Source organism: Rhamphochromis sp. 'chilingali' (assembly GCF_963969265.1).
Source record: "Rhamphochromis sp. 'chilingali' genome assembly, chromosome: 11".
NCBI classification, from domain to species: Eukaryota; Metazoa; Chordata; class Actinopteri; order Cichliformes; family Cichlidae; genus Rhamphochromis; species Rhamphochromis sp. 'chilingali'.
The window spans coordinates 29,670,583-29,697,542 of record NC_137938.1 but is presented as its reverse complement, the minus strand read 5'-3'; the positions used below and the strand labels follow the sequence as shown (position 1 = coordinate 29,697,542).

The 26,960-nt window shown below is 40.5% G+C and overlaps 1 protein-coding gene across 8 annotated transcripts; it reads right to left on the bottom strand.

The window, feature by feature from the left end:
* Positions 1-315: 315 nt before the first annotated feature.
* On the bottom strand, positions 316-26,960 carry phldb3 (pleckstrin homology-like domain, family B, member 3; the record flags this gene model as incomplete). Of its 8 annotated transcripts, none has more annotated exons than XM_080895616.1 (18): positions 316-1,178; positions 3,397-3,482; positions 3,750-3,957; positions 4,588-4,737; positions 5,107-5,188; positions 6,336-6,513; positions 7,049-7,136; positions 7,338-7,439; positions 10,121-10,228; positions 12,959-13,132; positions 14,979-15,107; positions 15,534-15,671; positions 15,982-16,092; positions 16,255-16,410; positions 17,109-17,190; positions 17,483-17,541; positions 26,565-26,637; positions 26,818-26,960. In XM_080895616.1, 15 exons carry the CDS (start codon positions 17,157-17,159, stop codon positions 1,044-1,046), a joined length of 1,896 nt encoding a protein of 631 aa, XP_080751742.1. In that variant the 3' UTR covers positions 316-1,043. The 8 variants fall into 8 exon arrangements, with proteins under 8 accessions (XP_080751742.1, XP_080751739.1, XP_080751740.1 ...); XM_080895614.1 differs by having other exon boundaries at positions 320-1,178; positions 3,750-3,960; positions 26,818-26,959; XM_080895617.1 differs by lacking the exon at positions 17,109-17,190 and having other exon boundaries at positions 320-1,178; positions 3,750-3,960; positions 26,818-26,959.

The following is a 26,960-nucleotide window of genomic DNA, read 5'->3' as shown; positions in this document are numbered from 1 at the left end:
TGCACCAAAAGCTGCAGGACGGTAGCTCTCGAGGACCGGGATTGGGCACCCCTGGCATAGACATTTCAATCTTGCAGAGAAGCAACAGTTGATAACAGACAAAGGATGTTGTTGATGTAGTGAAGGAGGACATGCAGAGGGTTGGAGTAACACGGGAGGATGCCAGGGACAGGGTGACATGGAGCCAGATGATCTGCTGTGGCAGCCATTAAAGGGAGCAGCCGAAAGAAGATGATGACAAGAAGATGACAAACTGGATCATATCTGTAACTTCCACATTCATTCGTCAGAATTATTTATTATTGCAACCATCTTACAATAAAAAGTTTATTATGAATAAATGCAGATAAAACTTTTTTTTATGAATAAAATTTTAATAGTGCATAACAGTGTATGTCTTCATTTATATGAAAATCAAACCCATAAAAATTTCTGAATAATAAATAATTTAAAAAATGTCATTTACAATGCATCTTCAATAAAAACTGAGAGAAATTTGGACATTTTAATGGGAACATCTGACAATATAAAGCAATCCAAAACATATTACAACACAAAACGGTCACAGTGTTTAACCTCGACGTGCCTCTGACAGTCTAATTTAAGTGCACTTATTTTTGGACTGTTACAGTGGAATGCATAGTATTGCACAGGAGTTGTTATTATGTTCACCACCTGCTGTAGTGTATTATTGCGTAGTGTACATCATTCTTGTAATGCTGGATTGTGACCAGGAGAGGGAGGTAAAACTCAGCTTAACACCTCCCAGTAACAGACACCCATTGTGCAAGCTGCTGAGTGAAGCTGCTTGTGGATTGCAGCTGGTGAACCTCTGTCGCCATCAATCACTCTGTCAGTAACAGTTTCCACAACTCAGTTTAACCACATCTGTATCTCGTGCACTTTATTCACATATTCATGAGTCCAGGTATAGAATGAGCTCCTGAGGTGGATCTTCAACAAAATCAGACCTTAGACAGCAGAGAGGGAAACACAGCCCTCTTGCGCTGCCTGCCTAGAAGCAAGGATTGTAAATTCAAAAGTTAATAACGACTATGCTCGTCTGTTGCTGTGACAATAACATCCATCCAAATCCGCATGGACACTGCACTGGAAGCCACCAGAAAGAACAGACGGTCATATGTCTTCACACAGAACGTCAGACTGGGCCGTGGTGACTAAAAAGAAGGCACAGACAATGAAACCGTCATCAGCTGATGAAGAAGCAGCTTTTTTTTGCTTAGTGGTAATGTTTTTTTTGTTTTGTTTGTTAAGATATACCAGTCATTTTGGACACACCTTCTAGTTTAATCGTTCTTCTTTATTTTCACGACTATTTGCATTGCAGATTCTCACTGAAGGCATCAAAACTATGAATGAACACGTGGAATTATGTAGCAAGCAAAAAAAGAATTATATATTCTCCAAAACAGCCCCCCTTTGCTTTGATTGCTGCTTTGCACACGTTTGGCATTCTCTCGATGAGCTTCATAAGTCATCTGAAATGATTTTCCAACAGTCTTGAAGGAGTTCCCAGACATGCTGAGCACTTGTTGGTCATTTTGCTTTCACTCTGTGGTACATCTCATTCTGAACCATCTCGATTGGCTTTATATCAGGTGACTGTGGAGACCAGGCCATGTGGCGCAGCACTCCATCACTCTCCTTCTTTGTCAAATAGTCTTTACACAGCCCAAAGGTGTTTTTGGGGTCATTGTTCTGATGAAAAATAAATGATGGTCCAACTAAACGCAGACTGGATGTGATGGCATGTCACTGCAGGACGCTGTGGTTGCCATGCCGTTTCAGTGTGCCTTCAATTTTGAATAAATTCCCAACAGTGCCACCAGCAAAACATACCCACACCATCACACCACCTCCTCCAAGCTTCATGGTGGGAACCATGCATGTAGAGAACATCCGTTCAGCTTTTCTGCGTTGCACAAAGACACAGCGGGTGGAATCAAAGATCTCAAATTTGGACTCATCAGACCAAAGCACAGATTTTCACTGGTCTAATGTCCATTCCTTGTGTTTCTTGGTCCAAAAAAATATCTTGTGCTCATTGCTTTTCATTAACTTGCGATTTCTGAGGCTGGTGACTCAGATGAATTTATCCTCAGCAGCAGAGGTGACTCTTAGTCTTCCTATCTTCCTGTTGTTTCCCTTTACTTAGCTGATTGACAACTATTAGAATCATGGCAAGAACCAAATAGGGCTGTCAGCTGCGTACCAACCTAATTTCTGCACAACACAAGCCTATTAAGAAGGCAAGAAATTCCACAAATGAACCCTGACAAGGCACACCTGTGAACTGAAAACCATTCCAGGTGATCATGAAGCTCAATGAGAGAAGGTCAAGGGTTTTCAGCACTGTCAACAAAGCAAACAGTGGCTTCTATCAAGAATCTAAAATGCAAGGTATATTTAGAGTTATTTATCATTTTTTTTCTTTGCTAGATCTATCTCTCTATCTGTATAGATAGATACCATTAAATGAGAAGGTGTGTCCAAACTTTTCACTGGTAGTGTATATCCGAGTAAAACCGCTGCCCAGCAGAACAAAAGTCTGGTAATAAGAGATTAATGTTACAATAATGTTTGTACTTTTTAACCATCTTTCTCATTTCTGTCTTGCAGCATTAACTTAGCCTCTATTTGTTGTATAAGTGCAGACTGATAATCACCTGTTTCACACAACTAAGAAAAGAACAGGATCTTCTGACCACAAACTATTTCCCTGAGGATTTTCTTTTCCTCATTTATTCCTACATGGTGAATAAGGTCACTGTAAGTAAGAGGGTTGACACTATTACTTTCTTAGAAGATGCCTGTGAGCACCAAATAAAAGTCTTACTAAGCAGTACTAATGTTACCAACAACCTACCTTTGATTTCTAGTCTATTCAAATATGATGGTACATGTATCAGGTCATATCATATAAACAAAACTATTTGGAAATATAAGGTAGCAAAACAAATTTTGTAACTGGTTTACATACTACAATAAACTCAAACGCACATGTGTGTACCTGTGATAGTCATCTTAATTCTACTTGAGTTGTTTTGTTTGTGTTAACTGTACGTTTCAGGAGAAAGAAAATATTTATTGGACTTCCTCTCTGCGCTATTGTAATATATTTAATAATCATTATAAATATTGGTCCTGAAAACATTCTGTAAAGAGATTCTAGAAATATTTTTTGAAAGTGTTTTGGCGGATTTATGACTGGATGACATGTCAAGAAATGACTTTAGAACCTCTACAAAATGAGTCCAGTGCAGTTTAAGCTACATTTACAAACTGTTGCCCTTCTGATCCAAGGTCTGTGCTCAGGAACACATGAAAAACTTCAGATTTATTTAAAGTCCAGTTGTGTAAAATATGAGAACTCACAGAGGTGCCTGTTCGTAGATGGTCGTAGTAAACTTCCTCTATTGCTTGGAAATAAATGACTCCCTTTAGCTTCCTTTCATCACAGTCTGCAGCAAAGGCAAAAAAGGAATTTTAGAACATTAATATTGAATATTTAAGTCAATGTGAATTTAAAAAAAATAATAATTCCTTGTTCTTTCTTCAAAGCACAATAAAACGTAAGAAAAATTTTTAAAAAAATGTTTAGAATAAAAACTTTGATGTGATGTAATCTTATAATAAGTCTGACCACCTCCTAGCGTGACAGAGAAAGGTTCATTCAAACAAAGAGGCAAACACAGAGTCAGCGAGCACACCCCTCCAACCAGTCTAACCTGTATAGTAGGCTAGTCGTCTGTGGTCCATGTCAAACAGGAACCATCTCTTCTTCCAGGTTTTGACCCTCCCCCCTCGTTTGGTCAGGAAACCCGCACAGCGTCGAGACGTCAGCCGCAGTTCCGTGCAGCCAGTCACTCCATGACCCAGAGACTCCACATGGGCCCTCAGGTCAAAGTTTGGAGAGAGGAAGAGGGGCAGGCTACGCTGCTGGAAGACAAATGGACTTTAAAGAAGCTTGAAAAAAACAAACAGTCAATTTACCATGATAAACTGACCAGTTCCTATTGGAGTTTATAGTGGTTACACTTGTTTTGGGTCCCCAAACCCCAGGGATGAGATGATAAAAATGTAAATGTCTTGGTTAAAGATGCTGGAAGTCAGTTAGTTATAAAATCATGAAAAATGAAACAGAATAACAACAAAACAGGTGACATAAGCGTCAAAGCTTGCATTGTCTTTTGGTACCGCCATAGAAACATTTTATCCATTCGCTTCTGCTTCTCCTTATCAGGGAAGGAGTCAGGGTACCCGGAGAGAACACACGCAAACACGGGGAGAACATGTAAACTGCACACAGAAAGGCTGCAGCCAGTTGGTGGATTCTAACCTCTTACTGTGAGGCAACAATTCCCAAAACTAATCTAATAATCCCGCGTTAGAGTTTCGTGGAAACTCCTTGTATTGTGGGTAATGTCAGCATCAGGTCTCGACAAGAACATCGAGAATACATGGATTAAAAGGACTACATATGCGTGTCTGTTGCATTAGGTTTAATCATTTTACAAGGAAAACAAAATATTTTTCACTAACTTATAGTTTGAATTTCATTCATACCTCAGAGGAGTTTGGGGAAGAGATGACCCGTTGTTGCTCTTCAGGTTCTGGCTCTGGTCTTTGTGGGGTCTCTGGTTCTGGTGGTTCTGTTCTGGAACAATTAAGCTCTCTTTGTCTTCTCTCCTCTAACAGCAACCGTTGCTGATCTTCCTGAGTTCACACGCACATCAAAACAAATTATTATCCAAACCATTTCCAAGGTAACACAGTAAGACGGAAGCGACACTGGTTTAACCCAGCTGGAGGTATGCATGCAAAAGCATAAAGGAAACTGAAATCAGAGTTACACTCTAAATCCTCCCATTCCTTTTTTGAAATTCTCCGAAACTCTCATATGCATGCACATTTTTTAGTCTCTCCAACTGCCAGTGCTACAAACATGCATTACAAAACTCCAAACATCTGCTGTCTACTTTCCTGGAGCTGAGTGGATGTCAGTAATCAGACAGGCGTATCTAATTCAGTGTGTCGCTGATGATTAGAGGTGTCAGCGAGTGTTTCCCACAGCAGGTGACTCACCCGCTCTCTGAGCAGCCTCTCTCTCTCTGCTTTGGCTTCCCTCAGTTTCTTCTCAATCTCAATGAGATCCAAAAGGCATGGACTGTAAGAAAAAAGTAATAATATAATTGAGTACAAAAGCTTTATACAGTTAGTTTAAATAAAAAAAATATTCTTTAGAAAATGATCCAATTAGCTGTATTTGTTTAACAAGTTATCAGTAGAATTAAATGGACATATGAAGCATAATCAACCAGACTCAAGCTTATCATCAGCAAAGATTGAGCTAGTGTTTAACAGGATGCGACAATGCAAAAGGCCAAATCATGACATGTGCTACATCATGAAGTATTCCTGAAACCCATCATGTAGTATGTCCAATACTATTCAATGAACAGACTTGTAACACCAGTGCAATCACCTCAACCGACACCTAACCTTATCTTCTGCTGCTGCGCAAGCCCCATGTTCATTTGCAAATGTTTTATCATTAACAGACAGCCCTACACCCATTTACTTCCAGTAACACAACAAAGTACGCCTTCAACTGTTGCTGCTGTTGTATGCAAGTTCACAACGTGTGTTGCTAATAAGCCAAAAAACATAAAATAATCTGGTCATTTTGGCCCAATCTGAAATCCATCCTTTGACCATTATTCCAACTGGAAAAATTTATAATGCAATATAGTAAAAATGCTCAACCAATTACTGAATCTAATATGGATAGAAAACAAAACAACAGCCGTGGGAAAATAGTTAATAGCAAAATGCGGTTGCTCCCACTTTGATTTTACACCCAACGTGGTTTATATTGTGTGTTCGTGCAATTTTGGCCTGATTAAGAGGGTTTCTTGTTGCACTTTGCTGCCACAATGTGTTTGAAAGTATCCTAATTTATCAAAAATGGTTTTATCTGCTATAGTAAAGACATAACAAACAGAAACTGTGGTCATGGAGCAACCTGATGCCAAGTGGTTATAGTGCCTTGTGTGTCTGAAAATATACTTGATGACCACAAACCAGGACCCACTAATTAATAGTGTCAAATTATATATATACATATTTTTTGTATTAAAAATGTGAATTATGGCGCAAAAACCCTTCACATGCTACATTTCTCCACTCAGTGGGCCAAAAGAATAGCAATTAAAATCCATTCTGGTTGCATGTGAATATAATTACCTAGTACATGAACGTTGAAAAATGCATTAAAGAACCCCATTTGCTTTTTAAAAAGTGAAGACACTGACCTGGCAGCACGAGAGCTTGTTGTACTATTACATGGAGTTAGGACTCCACCACCATTGCTGGCCCCAGGTCTGTGCCCATTGCCATGCCCACTGCTATGCCCATTGCTCAGTCTATGGGACAGGACAGGGGATGTGAAAGCCTCTGGGGCCTGGCTGTCAGGATGCATCCTTACCAGCACTGAAAGTGGAAGGAAATAAAAAGAGACATGTGAGAACAACATGCATTGGTCAGCATAAATAGCTTTTTATAAGATTCGGCATGAGAGAAATCCGTCATGTGGTATCAAAATGTTAACTCACTCATTTTATATTTTACATACAAGAAGAGTCAGATATGATTTTCAGGAAGAGACTTAGAGGATTAAGAAGAAGAGCAAACTCCTGACAAGACGTGACATGACCCTGAAGATCCGGCTACTATTTAATGACAGATAGATGGGCATGTGAAAAACAGATACTACTGGGGAGATTTAAGGCTTAAGTATATGGATGATTCTCAGGCTCATCTGGTCCGCACAGGCAAAACCAATGTAATAACGACCTGCCAACTCTACTGACACGCCTTTGATTTGACTAAAAGGGAGGGAACTGAGCAAACAGACCAGACAAAATGAGCACAAGGGTGCAGAGAGAACATGTTTATTGTTCTATATCACAAACATCTCAGCCTGAGCAATCAGGAGGACAAAGTGAGGTAGAAAAATTGGACTCACCTTGTGCTGACACCGGCCTGTCGTTTAGTCTGTTATTGCGATGCGAGCTTCGTCTCCTGGGCAGACTGACACCTTCTTTGCTTGGATCCTAAAAAATAAAAAGACAGTGTGCTTAAAGTACATTCAAAACACAGACACTGTCATCTCAGATCTTTCTGCTAGCTATCAGCACATGTTTTGGAAATCAGTAATTGAATTAAAGCACAAATGTCAATTATGACATTAGACCAAATGATGACATTAACTGTTGCAGAAACAAAAAACCAAACCTGTGTGACAAGCTGCATACCTGCGGAGGCTTGTGAACCGTCAGAGGAGAAAGAGACATCATGCAGGGAGCTGAGCTGGTGATGTCAGACCAGTCGGTGAGCGGCTTCTTGTCTTTGCGAACCTGTTTGAAAGCCAGGTTTAAATTCCAAACCTCAGTAAAGCATCTGTGATCAACACTGGCTACAGGGTACAAATACAATCTGTTCATTTTCACCAACTGTAACCGTAAAGCAAAACACATTCTCAACATACCACATCTGCCTGAGAATTAAAACTTCCAGGAGGGATTGTAATGAGTTAAAAAATTATCACAGCTCCACTATCTTCCCCTCTATCCCTCCCTCTCCCTGCTTGACTCACAAACACATGAGCAATTCAGTCACTACATGCAGTCCACTGTTTAACCCTTGTCCGCCTCTTTCACTACTCAGCACAACAGCACATGCTGGCAGCAGAAGTGTGGCTGTTAAACATCTGCTGCACATACATCAGTGTTGTTTTCTAAGGGATTTGATAAATATTCAAAAGCTTTCTTGACACAATACAATCCAACTGTTTTCACAAATAAATATACAAATACACAAACAGCTCAGAGCACTAAAATTCCCAACACATCTGTGACAAGCAAACCACATCCTGCATGCAGTCATATTAAAGTCATACACACTTGGCCATGTTGTCTGACACTGCTTCTCCCTCTCTCCTCCTCTGTACTGCCACTCCCTTCTGCCCTCCCTTTTTCAGTCCCCTCTCTTATTTACAACAGCTGATGAACTTCACATTAATCCAGTTTCATGACGGACGCTATTTTAAAGACCCTCAGTCACACAAATCAACTCGAGTGCAGTCATTTTACTTACCAATCGCTGCAAGGATGTGAAACTTCTCCCAGCTTGCCTTCTCTCTCTCTCAGACATCCACACATTCACAACTGCAGCACCCTCCCTCACGTTGCTTACTCCTCCCTCTCTACCCCTTTCCCTCCCTCCTTTTAGTCTGAGTTAATCTCGCTCTCTCTTGCTCTCTCTCTTTCTCTCTCCCTTCCTCGCTCACTCTCGCCTCCTCCCTCTGCTTGTCTCATTTTCCCTTTTACTCATCCAGATCTTGTCTCCTGCTCTTTTTTTTTTTTTTTTACTGGTGCAATCATAACTCCGATTAAATGGAAGCCACTGACTGACAATGAAAACACATAACACATGACAGCGTGGACTATACTCAGAGCTGGATAGATGTTTCACGAAACTGAACTGAAAAGAAAGAAACGGGTCATGGACACATGTTAGACTTTCGGAAATCTTTCACTACTCACAAGTGATTTAGAGATTTGGATCCAGCTTTAGTTTTGCTAGCAGTGCAACTCTTTTGATCTTTGTTAAGTTGTGCTCAGATTGAATAAAAACATATTTATGCACTTAAGGAACTGTAACCAGTAATAGAGGTTGGTTAATTTGTTTCAGGTTTTTAATACCTAACTTAATATATAGGTTTATGCTACTGCAACAGCAGCATTTATCTGGAGTCAATCTTCTCTGTACAATAATATTGACTCTCGTGTAACTTTGTTTTTCTCTTTATTGCCTCACGGTGTTAATATGTTTTCTTTAATCTGTTAAATTCTCTACTTCAATCATTAACTAGCCACCAACTTTCTCTGCTGCTTGGTTCTAAGCAGTTAATCCACAGTTTGCCTAGGCTTTATTTAGTGCCTGCTGCTGCTTGAAATAAGGCTGATGAGAATGGTGCAAGTGAACCAAAAACTGCCTGAAAAGTGTAGGCTTTGTCTGTACGAGGTGGAAGCCCAACTGTTAAGGTGAATTTGTAGAAACTGTCAGGAGTAGATGTGGGTTTGAATTTCTACCCTTTAACAAGTCTGGGAGGTTTGGCAGTTGGCCCACCATCCATACAAGTCAAGTGAATGCCAATGTGGTAACCTATACAAATGTTATACAAATTCAGTAGTAGTAGTGGGACACCAGCTCAGGGCTTCCCCCCCGAACAGGTTTTAAAGTTATTTTTAGACCTTTTCAGACAGATAATGCTTATTGGCTTTATGTAGACAAGTACGTTAGAATGAATAACCTGTTCATTTGCAGCAGTTGAAAGATATTAAAGCAATGAGGGGATCTGTAGGGTCATATGATAGCCCTCTGCAGGTTTGTCACTATGAACTGAAATCTGCAGACAGATTCTGTGCTGCTTAAAAAACCATTTAACTCATATCTGAACTCACTTCCCGGTTTACCTCGTTCACTATACTTTGTATAACAAACACTCATCATAAGATTCTTAATTAGAAAATTTCAGAAAATTAGAAAACTGTTGCTGGCCTGCTGGGTCTTGATTTCTGCTGAGATTGTGGGATGGTGGGATCAAAATTTGGTGTAAATAACATGAAAGCATGGATCCATCCTGCATTGTATCAGTGGCTCAGGCTGCTGGTACTGTAATAGTGTAAAATCTGCTGTAGCTGTATGATGATGCCATCTCTATATGGGGTGTTTCAAGCACGTTGTGGAATCTATGCCACCAAGAATTAGAGGCATGACGATGTCAAATGTAAAAAATTCAAATACAGCCACCGTCATTAGGAGGAGCTAGCTGCCTGCTGTGCCTTAACCAAATAATCAAATACTGCTTCCAGCATATGAAACATCAAGAACAGACAACACAAAAAAGAAATAAACAGATTGGTAAAACAGAAAAGTAACAGAACTAACAAATGTGGCCATCGCAATAGAAACTACACCAGTTAAATAAAGACCAAAAGTTAGTAAAACCCACAGTATGACAAATCCCACATACCATTTGGGTGTGTATGAGCTCCCTCTTCTCTTTCCTCAAGGCATTCATCTCTCTCTCTTTCTCCTTTTCCATGTCCCGCAGCTGTCTCTCTAACCGTTGGACTTGCTCCTGAAAATTCAGACAATCATTCCCATCAGTGCGGACTGGATATGGCTTCCTGTCCTCCGAGATAATATCACGTGCTGTAGCTGATTCATGTAGCTGTTCTGAGTTTACCTTATCTTTTCATTATGCTGTGATGTAATATTGAGTAAATATCCCCCGATGTGACAGTGCGTATGTCGCTGTGAGTAAATACAGGTCACTAAGCTGAGTCCATCTCTTCAGCCGAGACACAATGCAAATCAAATGGCCATTTTGCAAGTTAATGAGAGGCACAAGACTGACACAGGAGAGCAGGACTGGAGAAGCAACTTCAATGAATATATGGCTGATATAAAATCACCACTTTAGGGCAGTAAGAGTGAGAGATGTCATGTGCATCGAGGCCACAGTGCAGCTGAGTCAACTAGCATCCCTCTCACACAATCCCAGCCTTCATCTCCGGGGCTGCGCTCCTCCTCCTACATTCTGAAGCTAATTGAGAAACAATTGAACATTATTTTCATCATCTATGTTTATGGAATTGTAAATGTTGGAAGGAAGAACAGCTTTTTGGAACAGCCAGCATTGAAATGTAAGTCAAGACTACCGGTGTACAAAGTAACAAACTATTAAGAATTTAAGTTTAGTTCTTTTAGCTATCCTAGCATGTCATGTTTGGTTGGTTCACTTTGAAATATCTCAGCAATTACTGACATGCAAAAAAAAAAATTTCCCAAGAGCATTAATCCCTCTTTGGTGATCCTCTGACTTAGAATGTCAGCAATGTTGTTTTTGTGTCATTCTGTGTAATTGGTGCGTTTCTTTCCTTTTATAAAAAAAATATTGGACATAATCTGTGAGAGAGTGAGACTATTCAGAGTATAGAAGACTTCTAAATGAGGCATAAGATCGTTAATCACGTTAACGCCACTCTGGCACACAGTTTGGCTAGTCAGGATGAGTTTTCAGTTAGTGTCATCATCAGGTTATATTACGAAGCACATGCTGCCTGCTAAAATCAGCATGAGATCATTACTGGGGTCTGAACATTTAGCTCAGAATAAGCAGCACCCAACCATGATAGAAAAATGACCTGACAACACAGAAAAAAAATTGCACTAGGAATTAAGGCAGGGGTGGGCAACTCCAGGCCTCGAGGGCCAGTGTCCCTGCAGGTTTTAGATGTGTCCTTGAACCAACACAGCTGATTTAAATGGCTAAATTAGCTCCTCGACATGTCCTGAAGTTCTCCAGAGGCCTGGTAACGAACTAATCATGTGATTCTAAAACCTGCAGGACACCGGCCCTCGAGGCCTGGAATTGCCCACCCCTGAATTAAGGTGAAGTCCACATACAGACTGCTGGTTTCCAAAGTTCAGTTACTGAATTAGAAATTAAAAAAATAATAATGGATTGCATTTATATAGCGCTTTCCAAGGCACCCAAAGCGCTTTACAATTCCACTATTCATTCACTCTCACATACACACACTGGTGGAGGCAGCTACAGTTGTAGCCACAGCTGCCCTGGGGCAGACTGACAGAAGCGAGGCTGCCATATCGCGCCATCGGCCTCTCTGGCCAACACCAGTAGGCGGTAAGTAAAGTGTCTTGCCCAAGAACACAACGACCAGGACAGAGAGCCCAGGGATCAAACAGGTGACCTTCCGGTTACAGATACGCTTCCCATCCCCCTGAGCCACGGTCACCCCAGTCCATAAATAAGAGTATGCACACCCAACGTGTCAGTTGAACAATTAAATTTAAATTCAAGTGCCAACATGTTACAGATCTTTTGAAACTGCCATGGGAATCCTGATCTGAAGAGTTTTGTTGGTTTAATGTTGCTCAAGGGCAGAATAGCTAATCTCTTAAAAAATACCCTCACAAATAAGCATGATTTCAAGCATTTTTAGTCGACAATATTATCTTTCAGTCAGGATTGTGCAACCCTTCTTTTTCCATATCTCCTCATCTTCTTTAATCTTTTCAGACTCTCCTAATCATCTCTCCTCTTTTGCTTCCATGTGTTTTGCTCTATAATTTTTCACTCATGGTGGCCTGATTAAGCTTCTTGTATAGCGCTGTGCGACATAATCAAGGTGACGTTTTGAGGTAAAGAGTACAAGCTCGTGCCGAAAGAAGAAGAACAAGCCTTAAATACATAAAAACAAGCATGAACTGTAACTGCAAAGAGAGGTTATGTGTACAGCAGAACAACCCATCTAATGTGGTGATTAATTTCACTTTTAAAGTGCAACAGCCCTGAAATGCTATCCGAGTCAGATTTATCACTTTGTTGTTTGATGCCAACAACTCTGTGATTATTGTTGGAGGTTTGTGGTTCTTCTGTTCACTTTCTGGTCGGTCTTCTCCTCATTTTAACTCTCAAAAAGAGGAAAACAGATTTCAGCAAAAGCTAGGAGCATGGTGCAACACATTTTAGAAAAAAAAAACCCACAATCTTTATGTGTCTCTAAAAGAAGCATGGAGACTGTCCAGACTGTGATCAAAAAGAACTGGGTCCTGTTTCTATAGATCTTTTGGAAAACTGTTGTACTGGTATATATTCAAGTGTTAGCTGTTCCTATCATTTCATCCACTTATTGTATGCACAAGTATGACATCACATGTCTGCACTGATGCGGAATTTATGTGAGAGTAAACACTGAAAAAAAAGCATGTGACCCTGATAACACTTCAAGGAGCAGCTGTGTAACTGTCTCAAAAACTATCTCAAAGACGCGCTGTTTACCTGTGCAACGTTGACCAAAAGCTTCTGGCATGAGATTTCCTTTTCAAGCTCTCCTTCACTCTCTCTCTCCTTGCATTTGCTCTCATCCTCTTCAACAATGCCGGTCTCTCGCTCCAGAAAATTAAACTCCCAATCCTCAAAGGCCCGAACTGATGCCTCCATCGCCTCCTTCTCCTGCAATGAAGACAAAAAAAAAATATTGTGTAAATAAAGGTGCTTTTTTATTGTGAACTGCTTGCTAAAATGTGTCTTGTTCTGGAGCCTAAGAGAAGGTTTATGAATGTAACATCCCCAAGAAATTTATGTGGGAAAATCAAAAGTGAATGGATGGAGGGAAGATACAAAACAATGCCTTTGGCACTCAAGCATTTCACTACATATCGTACTGTGTATGACTGTGTACGTGACAAATAAAATTTGAATTTAGTACAACAATAACTACTGAATGAATTGACTGGTTGATTGATGGAAACATTCCATCGTTCTGTTTTATGCAGTCCAGTCACTGGTTTTTCTACTTATATGCTTAAAACAATAACCCCCCACACATCCAGATGTTAGCACTGTTAGCACCCTTATTTAATACACCAATCAAGATTATAATAATAATAATAACATAAATAAGAGTGAACTCTTTACTGGATTTTTTTTGTGCAGATCCATGTATGAGTATGGTCACCTTTAAAGGTTGATTCATGCTCTTACGGAGATATTTTTAACTTTGTGCAGAACTTTTTAAAGTTTGGCAAGCCTCGTTCCATCGTCACTTTACATGACAAAAGAGTTTACTAGAGAGAAATCAATCGACAATGCTACACTTCCTTTGAGAAGTAGTTTAACACCTTTTATTACACAGCTAGTAATATCAAACTGACAATTGCTGGCACAATGCTGCTACTCACAAATGCCAAATTAGCTTATTTATAATCTCCAGGTTATTTGTATTTCTTTATTATCATGATCTCACAATACTTCTCAAACATCTTGTTGTGACTCAAACTTTTTAGTGTACAATCAAAAGACTTGAGTACGTACTTATGTGGACAAAAAGTTAAGTGAACTTAAGCGCTTCATTATTCTCAAGGTTTGGCAACCGGAGGCACACTTCCAGTATAAGCACAAAATTCAATGCTTCACTGCCTATTGAAACACTCAACGGCCTCACTGGAATGCCTGCTCTCTTAGTGCTGTGCAACACGTACTTAGGTCCTGTTTGTGTGCATGTATGCAGCTTTTTTTCTGTGAAGCAACTTGTGAAAAACCTGTTTTCTAGAAGCCCTTTCCAAATAAATCCGACAAGTTACCACAGAAAGGAACCAGCTACCGGACAACACTAAACCTGTCATTAAACAATGCGATTTAAACAAAAAGGTTTCTCATCTTGTTCTGTTACATTCACAGGCAAAACACACATCCTGTGTTTTGTTTAGGTGTGGGTAAACATTAGCACTTCAGGTTGAACAGGTACTGAACAATCACTCACTGTATTCAAGACAATATTATGTGCAAGACTCAGCGCTGTCAACACACCTTGTATCTGTGATATATCAAAACAGCACACCGAGCATTAGCTGCAGTTTTATGTTTTATCTAGATAACTGCCATCGAGACACAACCATTGGGATGTTTTTGTGTCTCTCTATATTTAAAAAAAGGCAGGATTAGATGTTTAAAAACAGAAAACAGAAAAGACCCAGATGTGTTTTTGGGTGGTACTGGAAATCTTGAGCATACAGTTTTTAAAAATGATTTACAACCCACACCCTAAAGTAGGAAACAGACGTTTGATTACCACAACTTCAAGGAATCTTATCTGGCTAAAGCCCGCTGGTCAGTTTTGTGTTTGTGTTTAACATATTTTGAAGAATCATCATTGTAGATGAAATGACAATGATGCTGGCTCTGTTGGTTTTGCAGATGTTTTGATTGAAGAAAGAAAAAAAAAAAAGAACACTGTGGATCACCCAAATGACTAACTGTAACTGTCATCCTCCACCCATGCTGAAAATGTCCTACTCGCCTTCTGTAGCTGCAGCATTAGCTGTTCTCGCTGACTTTCTGGCTGACTTGGGATCAGTTTCTCTTTTTCTTTGCACCTACTCTTCAGCTCCTCCACCCTGCGTCGCTCCTCTTCCAGATTCTCTCGTTCCTGCATTTACAGAGAGTTAGAAAAGAGCGAGCAAAAAACTGAAATGCAAAACAAAAACTCTGCCTGAAAAGAAACAAGAGCAACAGGTCTATTAACCTTTGTTTACAATGAGGGCTGGATATATTTATCTTGAAAACATGTCACATGTTTGACATCTAACGGTTAATGCATGGGAGCTGACTTATCACTGACACGATCTTGTGTTGACTTTAGCTGCACATTACTGAGCCTACATGCCAGTTTCTTCTGGGGGTGTAAGTCCTGCACTAAGACACTCGAAGTCTAGGAGGGCTTGAAATATGAAGGTGTGGCATTGGAGGTTAGGGGTTAAAAAAAAAAAACCCATAACATCTGCCAAGTTTTAAGTATTTAAAAAGAAAAAAAAATACTAAAACTGTATTAGATAATATCACATGTATCTTTTACCTTTTGTCTGTCTGTGTGTTTGTGCTTCTCTCTTTGCCCGGCCTCCTCCTGTAGATCCTTCAGCTTCTGCGTGTGTTTGTGCAGCCGGTCCTTCTCTGTCTGCAGCTCTCCTTGTAGCAAAGCAATCTCCAGCTGCAGCTAAGAGGGTAGAAGACGCGACCGAGGTGAATCATACTGACCTGACCTTATGCAAGTCAGAGTTAAGCATTCCTTTATCGTGACTGTAGTGGAGTTTGGAAACGGCGCTGCAATTTCAATGTGCATGCATCAGCAGAAACATCAAAACCACTTTTACAAGTTTCGCAATTGATCTGATAATTCCAAGTCAATTTTCTCAATCAAATAACTGGAATAACATGTTAACCCTATCAGCTCTTCAGCGACTTTATCCAGCAGTTTTTTTGCACGGTGACATAACGTTTTTGTCCAGATCATGTGACATGCTCACCTCAATGTTTAGCTCTTCCTTCTGCTGTTCGATCTCTGTGATTCGCTGTTGGAGCACGGAGGGTGATGGCAGGACCCTCAGTGAACCCACCTCCAACTTTTTAATGGAGGTCTGACAGAAAGCAGGAAAAAGAATGAGCAGACAGAGTGACCACATGCAGGCTGTTAGGCTGGGAAGGGCTCAGACCAGCAATGATGATTCATTGTTTTAACCAGAATTAAAAGGTCTAACAAATGACTACATCACCACCATAGACAGCTTCCTCTCCCTCACCTTCTCGTTCTCTGCGCTGCTACTTTCTGTGTCAGACTCTGCCCCTGAGGAGGCGGGACTCTGACCTTCAGTCATTCTGGTGATCCACGGAGGCCGCAGACCCTGCTGCCACTGACTCCTGGAGTTTTCCATATTGTGTTGGGGCATTTCTATAGTCTGAAACAGAGGAGGGAGTAAATGAGAGCTGGAGAGTGTGGGGTTGGAGGGGTGTCTGGTTGACTTTAGTGAGTATTGTAGTAATCTAATATGCTGCATGGCTGAAGGTGTGTGAGGGATCAGGTGACAGTTTGCTGAGGGGATAGGATGGTTGAATAAAGCAGCATAAGCAGAGAAATCCCCTCCAGCTTCCAGAAAACAGTCTGTGAAAACACCTTGCTTTGAAGAGTGGAAGTGAAAGAGCGGAGTTAATATCCTATATGCGTGGTGGTTTGTGGTTGGGTTTCAGGATCTCTCTCTTAGCGAAGGACTATCAGCGTGTGTAGACACAAGCGTGATAAACAACAGTATGTTCTGCTGTAGCTTCAATGGTCATCAATTACAATTTGAAAGGAGCAAGATCAGAAAAGGCTTTGAAGTACTGTTATATTGTACTTTATCTTCTCTGTCACATTCATGTGGATTTACTGAAGAAAATATTGTTACGTACAGAGCATATGATGTGCTACATCAAAGAGCTTAGGAACATGTCAGCCTACAATATCCTAATCTCTTCATTATGTTTTGTGCTTTCACCCTCATCTTTGTGGTCTCTCTCTCTCTACACACACGCACAAACAAACCCTAGCAGAAACACCCATGTGTGCACAGGCCAAAACAAATTTGTGGGAAAATACTTTTGATTACTATTGTCCAACCTTTTCCCACCATCTTCTCTCGCCCTCTGTGCCCTCTTCCTTTCCCTCCATGCAGACCTTATTAGGTTGCAGGGAATGCACGCTGAGCAAAAGTAGAGATAAATTTAAGCCAAGATATGAGCGAGAGCTTCCAAACAACCACTGGCACACTGACATCCAGAGAGAGGGGGGGGGGGGGGGGGGGGGGGCACTGGGGAGGGATGAAAAGGCATGGACAGAGAGCAGCAGAGAACAGCAAGGGGGTGGCACATCTCATTTCTAGTGATATAATGGATGGAAAAAAAGCTGATGTGTCCTACATGTGGCTATAGATTACAATAATGTTCATACAACAAACATGTTACGTCTTGACAGTGAAAGAGTAGAATTTGCACCTTTAAAATAAAGACTGGATCACTGTGACTCATCTACCTTTTTAAGAATGTAGAGTGGTCTGTGGAGGAAACACAAATAAATTTGAGCGTTATCTTTTGATGGGGTATGTATACAGGGTATTTCCCTAAAACAAGCTGAAACTGCACTTTCCGTTTCAGGAGTGATATTTTACCACGTCTGGTACCTAAAGGAGAAATGTGACTGAGGACTATTAATGGTCTGTGACGTGTGTTATTTTTCCTGTGCAGTCACAGTTTACAGTATGACACTGATATATAGGCTCCCACGAGACAGAAGCTATTAAAAAATAATAATAACAACATACATTTTACATGAAAACAGAAAAACAAACAAATAAAAACACCAAGAACCAGCAGCCCAATGAAAGGAGGTCCAGACAACTAAGCAAAGTAACAAAACTTTGACATAGATTGAAAGTTAATTAATATTAATATTTTTGTAATATTATGTGCATATGCTTGATTACACAAACATTTCTAATTAATTTTATGTAACAATATTGAATAATTAAACAGTTTATTCACTAATGAAGTCATCTATTAAGATAGTGATTCAGCATTTGTCAGGACAGGATAACTATGTCCTGATAACCCCAGGACAAGGGTGGGCAAGAGTATTACAAACACCCAAAGATCCACCGACATATCTTTTTTGGCTGACACTGGTCTGTAATCAAATCAGGCGGAATATGCTGGTGTCAGTGGCTGACAATTAGCTGTTGTGACGAGCTAAAACAATTTAACACACTTAAGTTATTTTAAACATTTCCTGAAATGGTACAGTATTAAATAACAGAAATATAATAATAATTTAAAAACATATTAGTTTTAGATTTTGTTCAAATTGTTGCTTTAAACATACGTATCAGCCTAGAATACCTACAAGCACCTATCACCATAATGAGTCTTGCACAACACCTCATTCAAGACCTGGGCCCTGTGCTTCGTACGTCGCTTACTACATCCAAGATCAAATGAAACATCCAAGACCAAATCATCGCGCTAACTCTGAGCTCGCTATTCCGGTTCCCCGAACACACCTGTTGTTGACGATTAGTATAGCTGGATGAAGTAATGTGAGATCACTGGGTGGCCCAACAGGGGCTACGCATCGATAGTAGAAACATTGATCGGCAACCCTTTGATTGGTCGGCGAAAATGTCGAAGGAGCGCGCTCGGTATTTTTCGGCAGCAGAGCAAGAACTCTTGAGTGAGGGATTTCAGGAGTTTCAGAGTTTAATTAAAACGCAAGGGAACACTGCAAAGGCTGCAAAAGCAAGGAGAGAGGGCTGGCAGAAAGTTGCTGACAAATCAAACTCGTAAGTAATTCAATAATAACAATAATAATGGAGTGGATTGATATAGCGCTTTTCAAGGCACCCAAAGCACTTTACAATGCCACTATTCATTCACTCTCACATTCACACACTGGTGGAGGCAGCTACGGTTGTAGCCACAGCTGCCCTGGGGCAGACTGACAGAAGCCAGGCTGCCATATTGCGCCATCGGCCCCTCTGGCCAACACCAGTAGGCGGTAGGGTAGATTTATCATATCACACCATATTATCCAATATTATATTACATTATATTATATTATAATATGTTATATTATATCCCCTTTCACATTAGAGCCACAACAGGACCCACTAGAACATGGGAACAAGTAAAAGTGAAATATAAGAATATTCTACAGAATGGTAATATTTATCACTTATATTGCTTGTCGTCTCTTGGAAAGAGACCCTGGAATACTCTGTTTGTTTGTTCATAACAGCAACCAAGAAAAGGGCAGAGCAAAAAAAAAAGACAGGTGGTGGTCCTGCACCCCCTCGTCAACAAGTTGGTTAAGTGAATAATACCCTCACGGGAAAATCGATATCTCTCAATGAGCACACTGTCGCGCTGAGCTAAAGGATCCTGTCTGTCCCGCAATATACGCTGAATTCTGAAAACTCTCCTCATCAATCTTGCACCTTCCGCAATGGGTTGCTCGCGTAAACGGACAGGATATGACTGCGACAGGCTTCCCAAATCCACCTTCGCTTTTATAGCCGTGGTCTCTCATCTTGATTACACGAAGTAATTTACAATTACTACTCTGAAATATGAATTACATCTGTAATAATCACATACATGTAATAGAATGTTAATAGTACATTTCCCTTTTTTAGGGAATGACCTGTATGTATCTGTATGAAATCAATAAAAGGATCAAGTGCTGCATTATCTTTAGTTACATTGATGTTATTTATTTATGGTGAAACAGTGGTGGAATATCGCTGTTGCTTTCGTATGAATGACGCGGACATACCTGCGTGGCCGCGATCTAATCCTGTTTACATAAAGTAAACCTGCTCCCCAGCAGGTTTACGCTTACGGCTCTGTTGCTATGACAGCAAGTCCTGGATGGGCTTCGGGGAACCGAACAATCCAGGATCACGCGAAATCGTCAACAATCTCATCCAGCTAACTCACTTAGCGCGGTACGAAGAACAGGCCCCAGATTGATGAAATGTAAAAAAAACAAAACAAAACCCTGAACATTAGAGGCACCATAAAAGAAATATGTATCCTATATTAGACTGGACTACATAAATTATTTGGCCACTAAATAGGAGTAAACAGGAGTAAAAATGCAAGCAAAAAGAATTAAGACAGTATGCTTTGTATCATAGTTCGGGCAATTACAGTAACACACAAAGAGAGAAAGTTAATGTGTAAAAAGTTGGGTCCTCGCTCTCTGATCCTCTGATATTCAGTGAAAGCTGTCAATTTCAGGGAAAACAGGACAGGGAGAGCGTCACAGTGAATTACATCATAATCCAAACAAACATTAGTGCAAGTGTTTGACCTCTAACTAAAGTCCAGCAAGATACCCTATCAATGCTAGAGCCAAGACATACAGGAGTAAAGTCCAGGCCTCCATATTAACACGGTGGTTTGTGTAAATAAAACAATCAAAAAGGCAAAAGAAACACTAATGAAACAAGATGGAGCGAGACAGTAAAAAAAAGGGGGAGCAAAGCTCTGCCTGAAAGGCAGATCAAAGAACAAAGCAGAGTTTTGTGCCCAAAATAATTGGACTTGATTACGGGGAGGGGAGCGCCTCTGGAGAATAAGATGCCAGAGAAAGAGAGAATGACCGGAGATGCAGTTCAGGATCAAGTGGGATCGTGTGTGTATGTGTGAGTGTGTGTGTGCGTGCGTGTTATGTAAGGAATCCCCAGAGCAAAAACAAAAACGTAACCCTCAGAAATCGGCCTGATCATATACGTTAACTTCTATCGGTGCAAAGTATCAGTCACAGATCATTTATAGCCAATATCTGATTCACCACAACACAAACAGTGTGAAGGGGTTATGCCTGTTCGACAACATATCAAGCAGACATGAGAAAAATGCTACTCGTGTCACTTTATCTCACACAGCATGTGTGTTCACTTCAGAAAAGTTTTATCTTGCTCTTTTACTGTGATGCTTCTCACTTCGTTTGATCCCAGCTTATCCAAACAGAAGTGAGTCAGTATGTGGGTTTGTGTCCCGATTCATGACTAACCAGCAAATTGGATTTTTTCTGGAACATTTCATTTGCTGCCACTGCCTGTAATTTCAAGAACTTATAGCAGTTTTGGTATGTGTGTGCTCCTGTATGCTGGAAGCAGCTAACACAGCCTTGAGCTACAAGACTTAAGCGGAGATAAGGAGGTCACGGAAAACTGGTGAGCTCACACCTTTCCAATCCTGCACTCCTTCAATCCCAACCAATGCTGACTCACAGCACATTACTTGAAGATATTTATCAGACTTTGCACAGCTCCCTCTGGAGCCACAAAAGCTTTTATACAACTTGTCTGTGTATGCAGAAGCACTCCCAGTGAGTTGTAGGAGACTTTGCTTGTAACAATCTGTGGAGTTTCTCATTAAGTCTGAAAGCCGGAGCCAAGGTAACCTGATGATGTCATAAGTGCTGTTTTAATCAAACTGTAAATGAGTCAAAGTTGATATTATATAATGTTGAAATCAATAATGCTCCACGTGACGTGTAAATTGAAGAATAAAATGTATGCCTCTGACCCACTGGTTTAACAAACAAAAGCTAACCTTATCTAAATTCAAATAATCTGTTCCTGAAACTGGAATATTTTTTCTTTTGCTTATTCTTCAATTCAGCCGAGACTGGAGGCCACCCAGGGTTCTGCTCAAGATTTCTTCCTGTAAAGGGATCCTCCCAACCCCACCACCAAAACAGGGACTGAAAAGATCCCCACACCTCCCCTTGGAAGTTACACGTTCACTACGTATACACACATTTTACACACATGTGCTACTTTATTATTGGCTCAATCAGAGTCACGACATAAACTGAACCTTTAAGAACTGTAATACCAACAGCTTAATAAAACGGGGAGAGCTATGTCTGTCAGTAAGACCTTCTACTATGTGCATGTGTCAGTGCAACAAAATGACTGGCTTGTATGTTTTCTGTTTCAGCTTTGGATCATATTTAGTAGGTTTGCTGGATTTCTCTCCATAATAATAATGTAAGATTTATCTGACATGTAAAGTGCCCTAAGTGACTGTCATTATGAAGTGGAGCTTTATGGTTAAAACTGAATGTAACAATTGAAAAGAAACTGAATGACGCTATTCCTCCCTCTCCTCCTTATCGGGGTTCAGGTGTATAAGCAGCCACCTCCTTTAACTCATTCTAGGGTACACTGAGGCATTCCCAAGCATGCTGAGACACATAATTACCCCACCATATCTTGTGTGGAGAGATTATGTCTGTGTCTGTTCCAGGGCCTTCTGCCTGGAACAGACACATGCCCAAAACACCACATATAGGAGGTGTCCAGCAGGCATCCAAGTCAGATGTTTGAATTACCTCAACTAGCTCCTTTTGACATGGAGTAGTAGCAACTTTACCCTTTCCTAATGATTAAGCTCCATCCGTTAATTGCCATCTTATCGTGGGGGAGGGGTTGGCGTACTTGCTTGATCCCAGGAGCTATGTTTTCTGGGGCAATTTGCCCCCCAGTAAGGTCTAAATTGGTCTTAGGTGTGCCCAGACTAAGAGGCATTCAGGGGGGGAAAAAAAAAAACAACCTTAGGAAGAAGTAGTCAAGGTCAACTACTAATCGGCCTGCCATAGGGTTATCATTGCTCCACCCCAGAGCTTCATGGACTTGGTTCAAGGGTGGGTGCTTGCAGGGGAGTGGTTGTCAGGCCTTAGCCTATGGAGTCTGGCCAGGAACAGCACAAAAGCTGTGCATCCATCAACTGCAGGAGGAACACGGAGCACAGAGGTAATAGGAGTTTGATTCCTTTTTGATGGTTCTAAGGAACTGAATACAGTACATAGTGTGGAGGAAAACCATTTGTTCATTTTGACTCTAAACTCAGAGCTGCCTGTGACAGGTTTACAATTCATTCCAATAACACTCCAAAATGACCTTGTCCTCATCCGGACCCCTCATTAGTAAGTGGCTAACGAAAAGTATGGGGATAACCACAGTGTGCACAAAACCATAAAGTCAACACTGACAAGAGCAATATTCCACTAGCTGTTCAGGACAAAAGAGCTCTGACCATGGCATGCCCTGTGTGGGTGTGAATGCTGATTACAGCCTGTCACTGTGTGTTCAATGCAGGAGAGCTATAGTTTAAAACGTCACATGAGCAGCATGTGAGCTAAAGTGCCTCGTATAGAGCAGGGTAGCTTACAATGCCAAATTAATCCACACGAGGAAGGCTTAGAGGTGAACTCACTCAGTTCATTCATAATAGTATAACAATGCAGGTCTGAGCGATAAAAGTGCATCAGCTTCAAACTAATTTTACAGACACAATTAAAAAAAACTGAGAAGCCAGATCCTTTTGAATGAGTAGGAGCTGACCCAGCTTATACAGTGACAGTTTGATTTTCAGCAGTTAATATTTGCCCAGGCAAACAACAACTGTAGGGAATTTATAGGATTTTATATACTAAACTGGGTATGATCAAAACACCTACCTGTGCAAGTTTTTAGAGCAGAACAATTAAGAAGAAGCAATACTTTTAAAATTTAAACTCAAAAACATCATTAATTCTGTCCATTTAAAGGATCTGTAAGTTATAAAATCAGTTTGGCTTTCCAAAATATACATACACTGTGACTTTACACTGCATGGTAGCGTCTTGTACATTGGCATGACACAAATCAGAAGTGCATGTTCAATGGCCATCATAAAAGGCTTCTCCAGTTAGTTGCTGTCTCTCATCTTTCGAAGGAAAAACATCAAAACCAGCCATTAAGCCTTGCGACCTATTAGGACAAGTCACATATTCTTTTTATTAGCCACAATTACAGGCTGTGGCTTCGATCACACAGTCCAAATCACCAGACCTTATAGGGTTCTGCTCAATGGCAAGCCTGACATCATTACATCACTATCTTATTCATAGAAGGTTTCCAGAGAACAAAAATAAATTTCCTATTTTATTGTCAAAAATGTAAGCACAGAAGTCCCACTTTTTACCACTTACTCGCACTGGCCCTGCTACACTCTCTGGCTCGCAGCAAAGGAAAAAACAACAACAAAAAAAACACTTAAAGTGATGGTCTCATTTTAGAAGAATGAATTTTGGTTGGAAAATCTTTTGTTTAGTGTTCCAGTGCTGGCTTCAGCCAGAGTGCAATAGGTACTGCTTTATATGTGTGCAATGCACATTTTAAATGTTTATGCACACTCATTAGCCTTCATGAAGCAGAGGAAAAAGTATTTGTGGACATTTGGGCCAAAAGCCTACTGAAATTTAACAGAGTGAATCCTGTGGATGACTGCAGCAATCTCTGGATCTGCTGCATATGGCTCCTGCTGGCTCAGCACAGAGGACCCGAAAGCTGTCATCGCCACACAAGTTTCTGAGCAGGAAGAGCAGGTGAAAGCAGTCCTGGCCGTCACCCAGCTGTTAAGTGTGGAGCGGTCTATCCTGCCTGACACCTGGGTTGGCAACGCATATAACAAAAGCAGTGATGCAGCTAAAAACAACAACAACATAGACTTCTGCATCTGAATTATGTATTTCACTTATGAAAAATGGGCTGACTAGAGAAGAAAAAAAAACTGGGAAAAGCAACTGTTACTGGAAATCTCACTGCAGAACCACTGTTGTTTACACATTCCAGTGGAAAATTTCTTGACCAGCTAATGTCAGGTTTAGATATTTTTTAGTGATGGCAATGGGAACTTGACAAGATGAAGCTTTTTTAAAATTAGTTTCAGTTGTCATTCGTACTTTCCAGATTGTGCGAGGCATCCTAGAGAATGAAAATGCAAGGCTCTTCTTCAGAACTTGGCTTCGAGATCAGAAAAAAACAAAGTAGAACAAACAGATAAGTGGTTTCTGTAGCCAAGTATGGGCTCAATTTTAAATGCTTTAATCCAGTGCCAACACTATGACAAAGTATTGTTGCGAGTACTTCAAATACTGTGTTTGAGGGATAAAAGATATCTAATATAAGCTCTCTAAACAATAAAGGAATCTATCTAATATAAGAAATAAACAGACAAGATTATGAACTTTCCATTTAGCTTTTTTAGCCAATATTGTTTTGTTTTCTGAACTTTCATATGGGTTTTTTCTGCTTGTAATGAGCCCTAACTGAGCAGAAACATGGTGAATTATTTTAAATCAGGATATTATTTAGAGGTCAACATTATTCTTCTCACTTAAAGATAGTTTCAACAAGTCAACCTCTGTTTACTGAAACACAACAGCTGAAATCAGGAGAAGGAGAGAGCACATTATAAAAAGTTGAAAAATATATTGATGCATCATCTTCAATGTAGTGCTGCAACCGTTAGTTGGGCAATCAGTTGGTTCTAAGCTTTGGTAATTTACAATAAGTAAACAAAAGGAAAGTAAAACTCATGTGTCCAACAAAATGTGGATTTTCCACTCTTCTCGGTTTTTAGAGTGTTCGTAAGACTAAAACTTTACTGCAGAAACTGATGAAATTATGATTGTCATGTTACATTTCTTTTAGCCAGACTTTAAAAAAACAGATTTTGGATTTTGAAACCCACGTGTCATGATGGCAAGAATCCTCATTTTCAAAATCCTGATTTTGTGATCACTGTCACACAGTGTATTAGAAGACGTTACTAGTAACACCTGAGCTTTGTCGCAAGTTCACAGCTGCACTCAAACTAAAATACTGTATATCACAAACAGAAAGCACGCTTTCTCTTAGCCACACAGCCATCTAACTGTTGCCTTAAATAAGACCCACACATTAGAAAGTCAAAGTATAAAGCAAATGCAGGCATTAAGGTATAATGTGAGAAAATCTCTCAAGGCCCTTGTGATTTATCTGCTACTGTGTTTCAGTTCCTGGCATCAAGGCAAGTTCAACTGTATTCACAGCAGTACTTTGGTCTGAGTAAACCTGTGGGAACTGTGATGCAAGGAGTTATCCTTTAATGACTACCCGGGACACTGGGCTCAGACACAGATTTGTCAAATGTGCATTCAGACAAAACATGTGTGATTGAGACTGGGGAGTAAAAGCCAAAGGCAGAAGACTCCAGACAACAAATCCTCACAATCCCACCTCAGCCCGCTCTCCCACCCACTGTTTACTTTGAGTGCTGATGGAACGATAAAAGGGGAGGTATCCCCGGGTCGTTGTAAACAAAAAGGGGAAATTTATATAAACTCTGTGAAATTTATCTCAGAGGACATTGCTTTGGATATTTTTAAAGATAAGACGTGAGTCAAAGCGTGGGATGAAACATTACGAAACACTATCATTTTATTAACGCAGCCCAGGTTTCAAGCAAGAGGACAGTTTTGCTTTGAGGAAACTGTTAATTTCTCTTTTGTTCTGAGTGGAGAGATTATATACTCTAGAGATGGTCGCTGGTAAGTTGGTAACAGCACAGTAATGTCAAGATTGAGGTTTAAACACAGCCTGCTTAAGGCTCTCTGCCAAGAGCAAAAACTGTGTGCTGGAGAGGTCTGCTGACTTGCTGTTAAACAACAAAACCGATTCAAAAACAAAAATACGGCTCTTACCTGATAAACGTGGTCCAACTTCAGCAAGACATGCGGGTCCTCTGACGAGTCATAGCATAGTGACAAAGCCGGACTAAGTCAGAAGGGAAAACACGAGAGGGGGGAAAAAAACAGCGAAGAGTCACTTCAGTAAACTTTTTTTGAACGCTGTTTCACTTTCAGGTACTGTCAGCGTTACTTTGACCTCGCCAGCTGCTGTCTCTGTTAAACCGACGCTCACTTTATCGCATTTTTTCTGGTGTTTAATCCTCACCTGGTTTGATTCAGTCCCTTCCCAGCAAAAAGAAAAATAATGACAGATGAGCGCGAGCGGTTTGTCGGCACCAACAGGTGAAAGCACGCGGAGGAGGGCGACGACAGAGAAGGCGGATGCCGACTAATTAAAGTGTTAAGGCT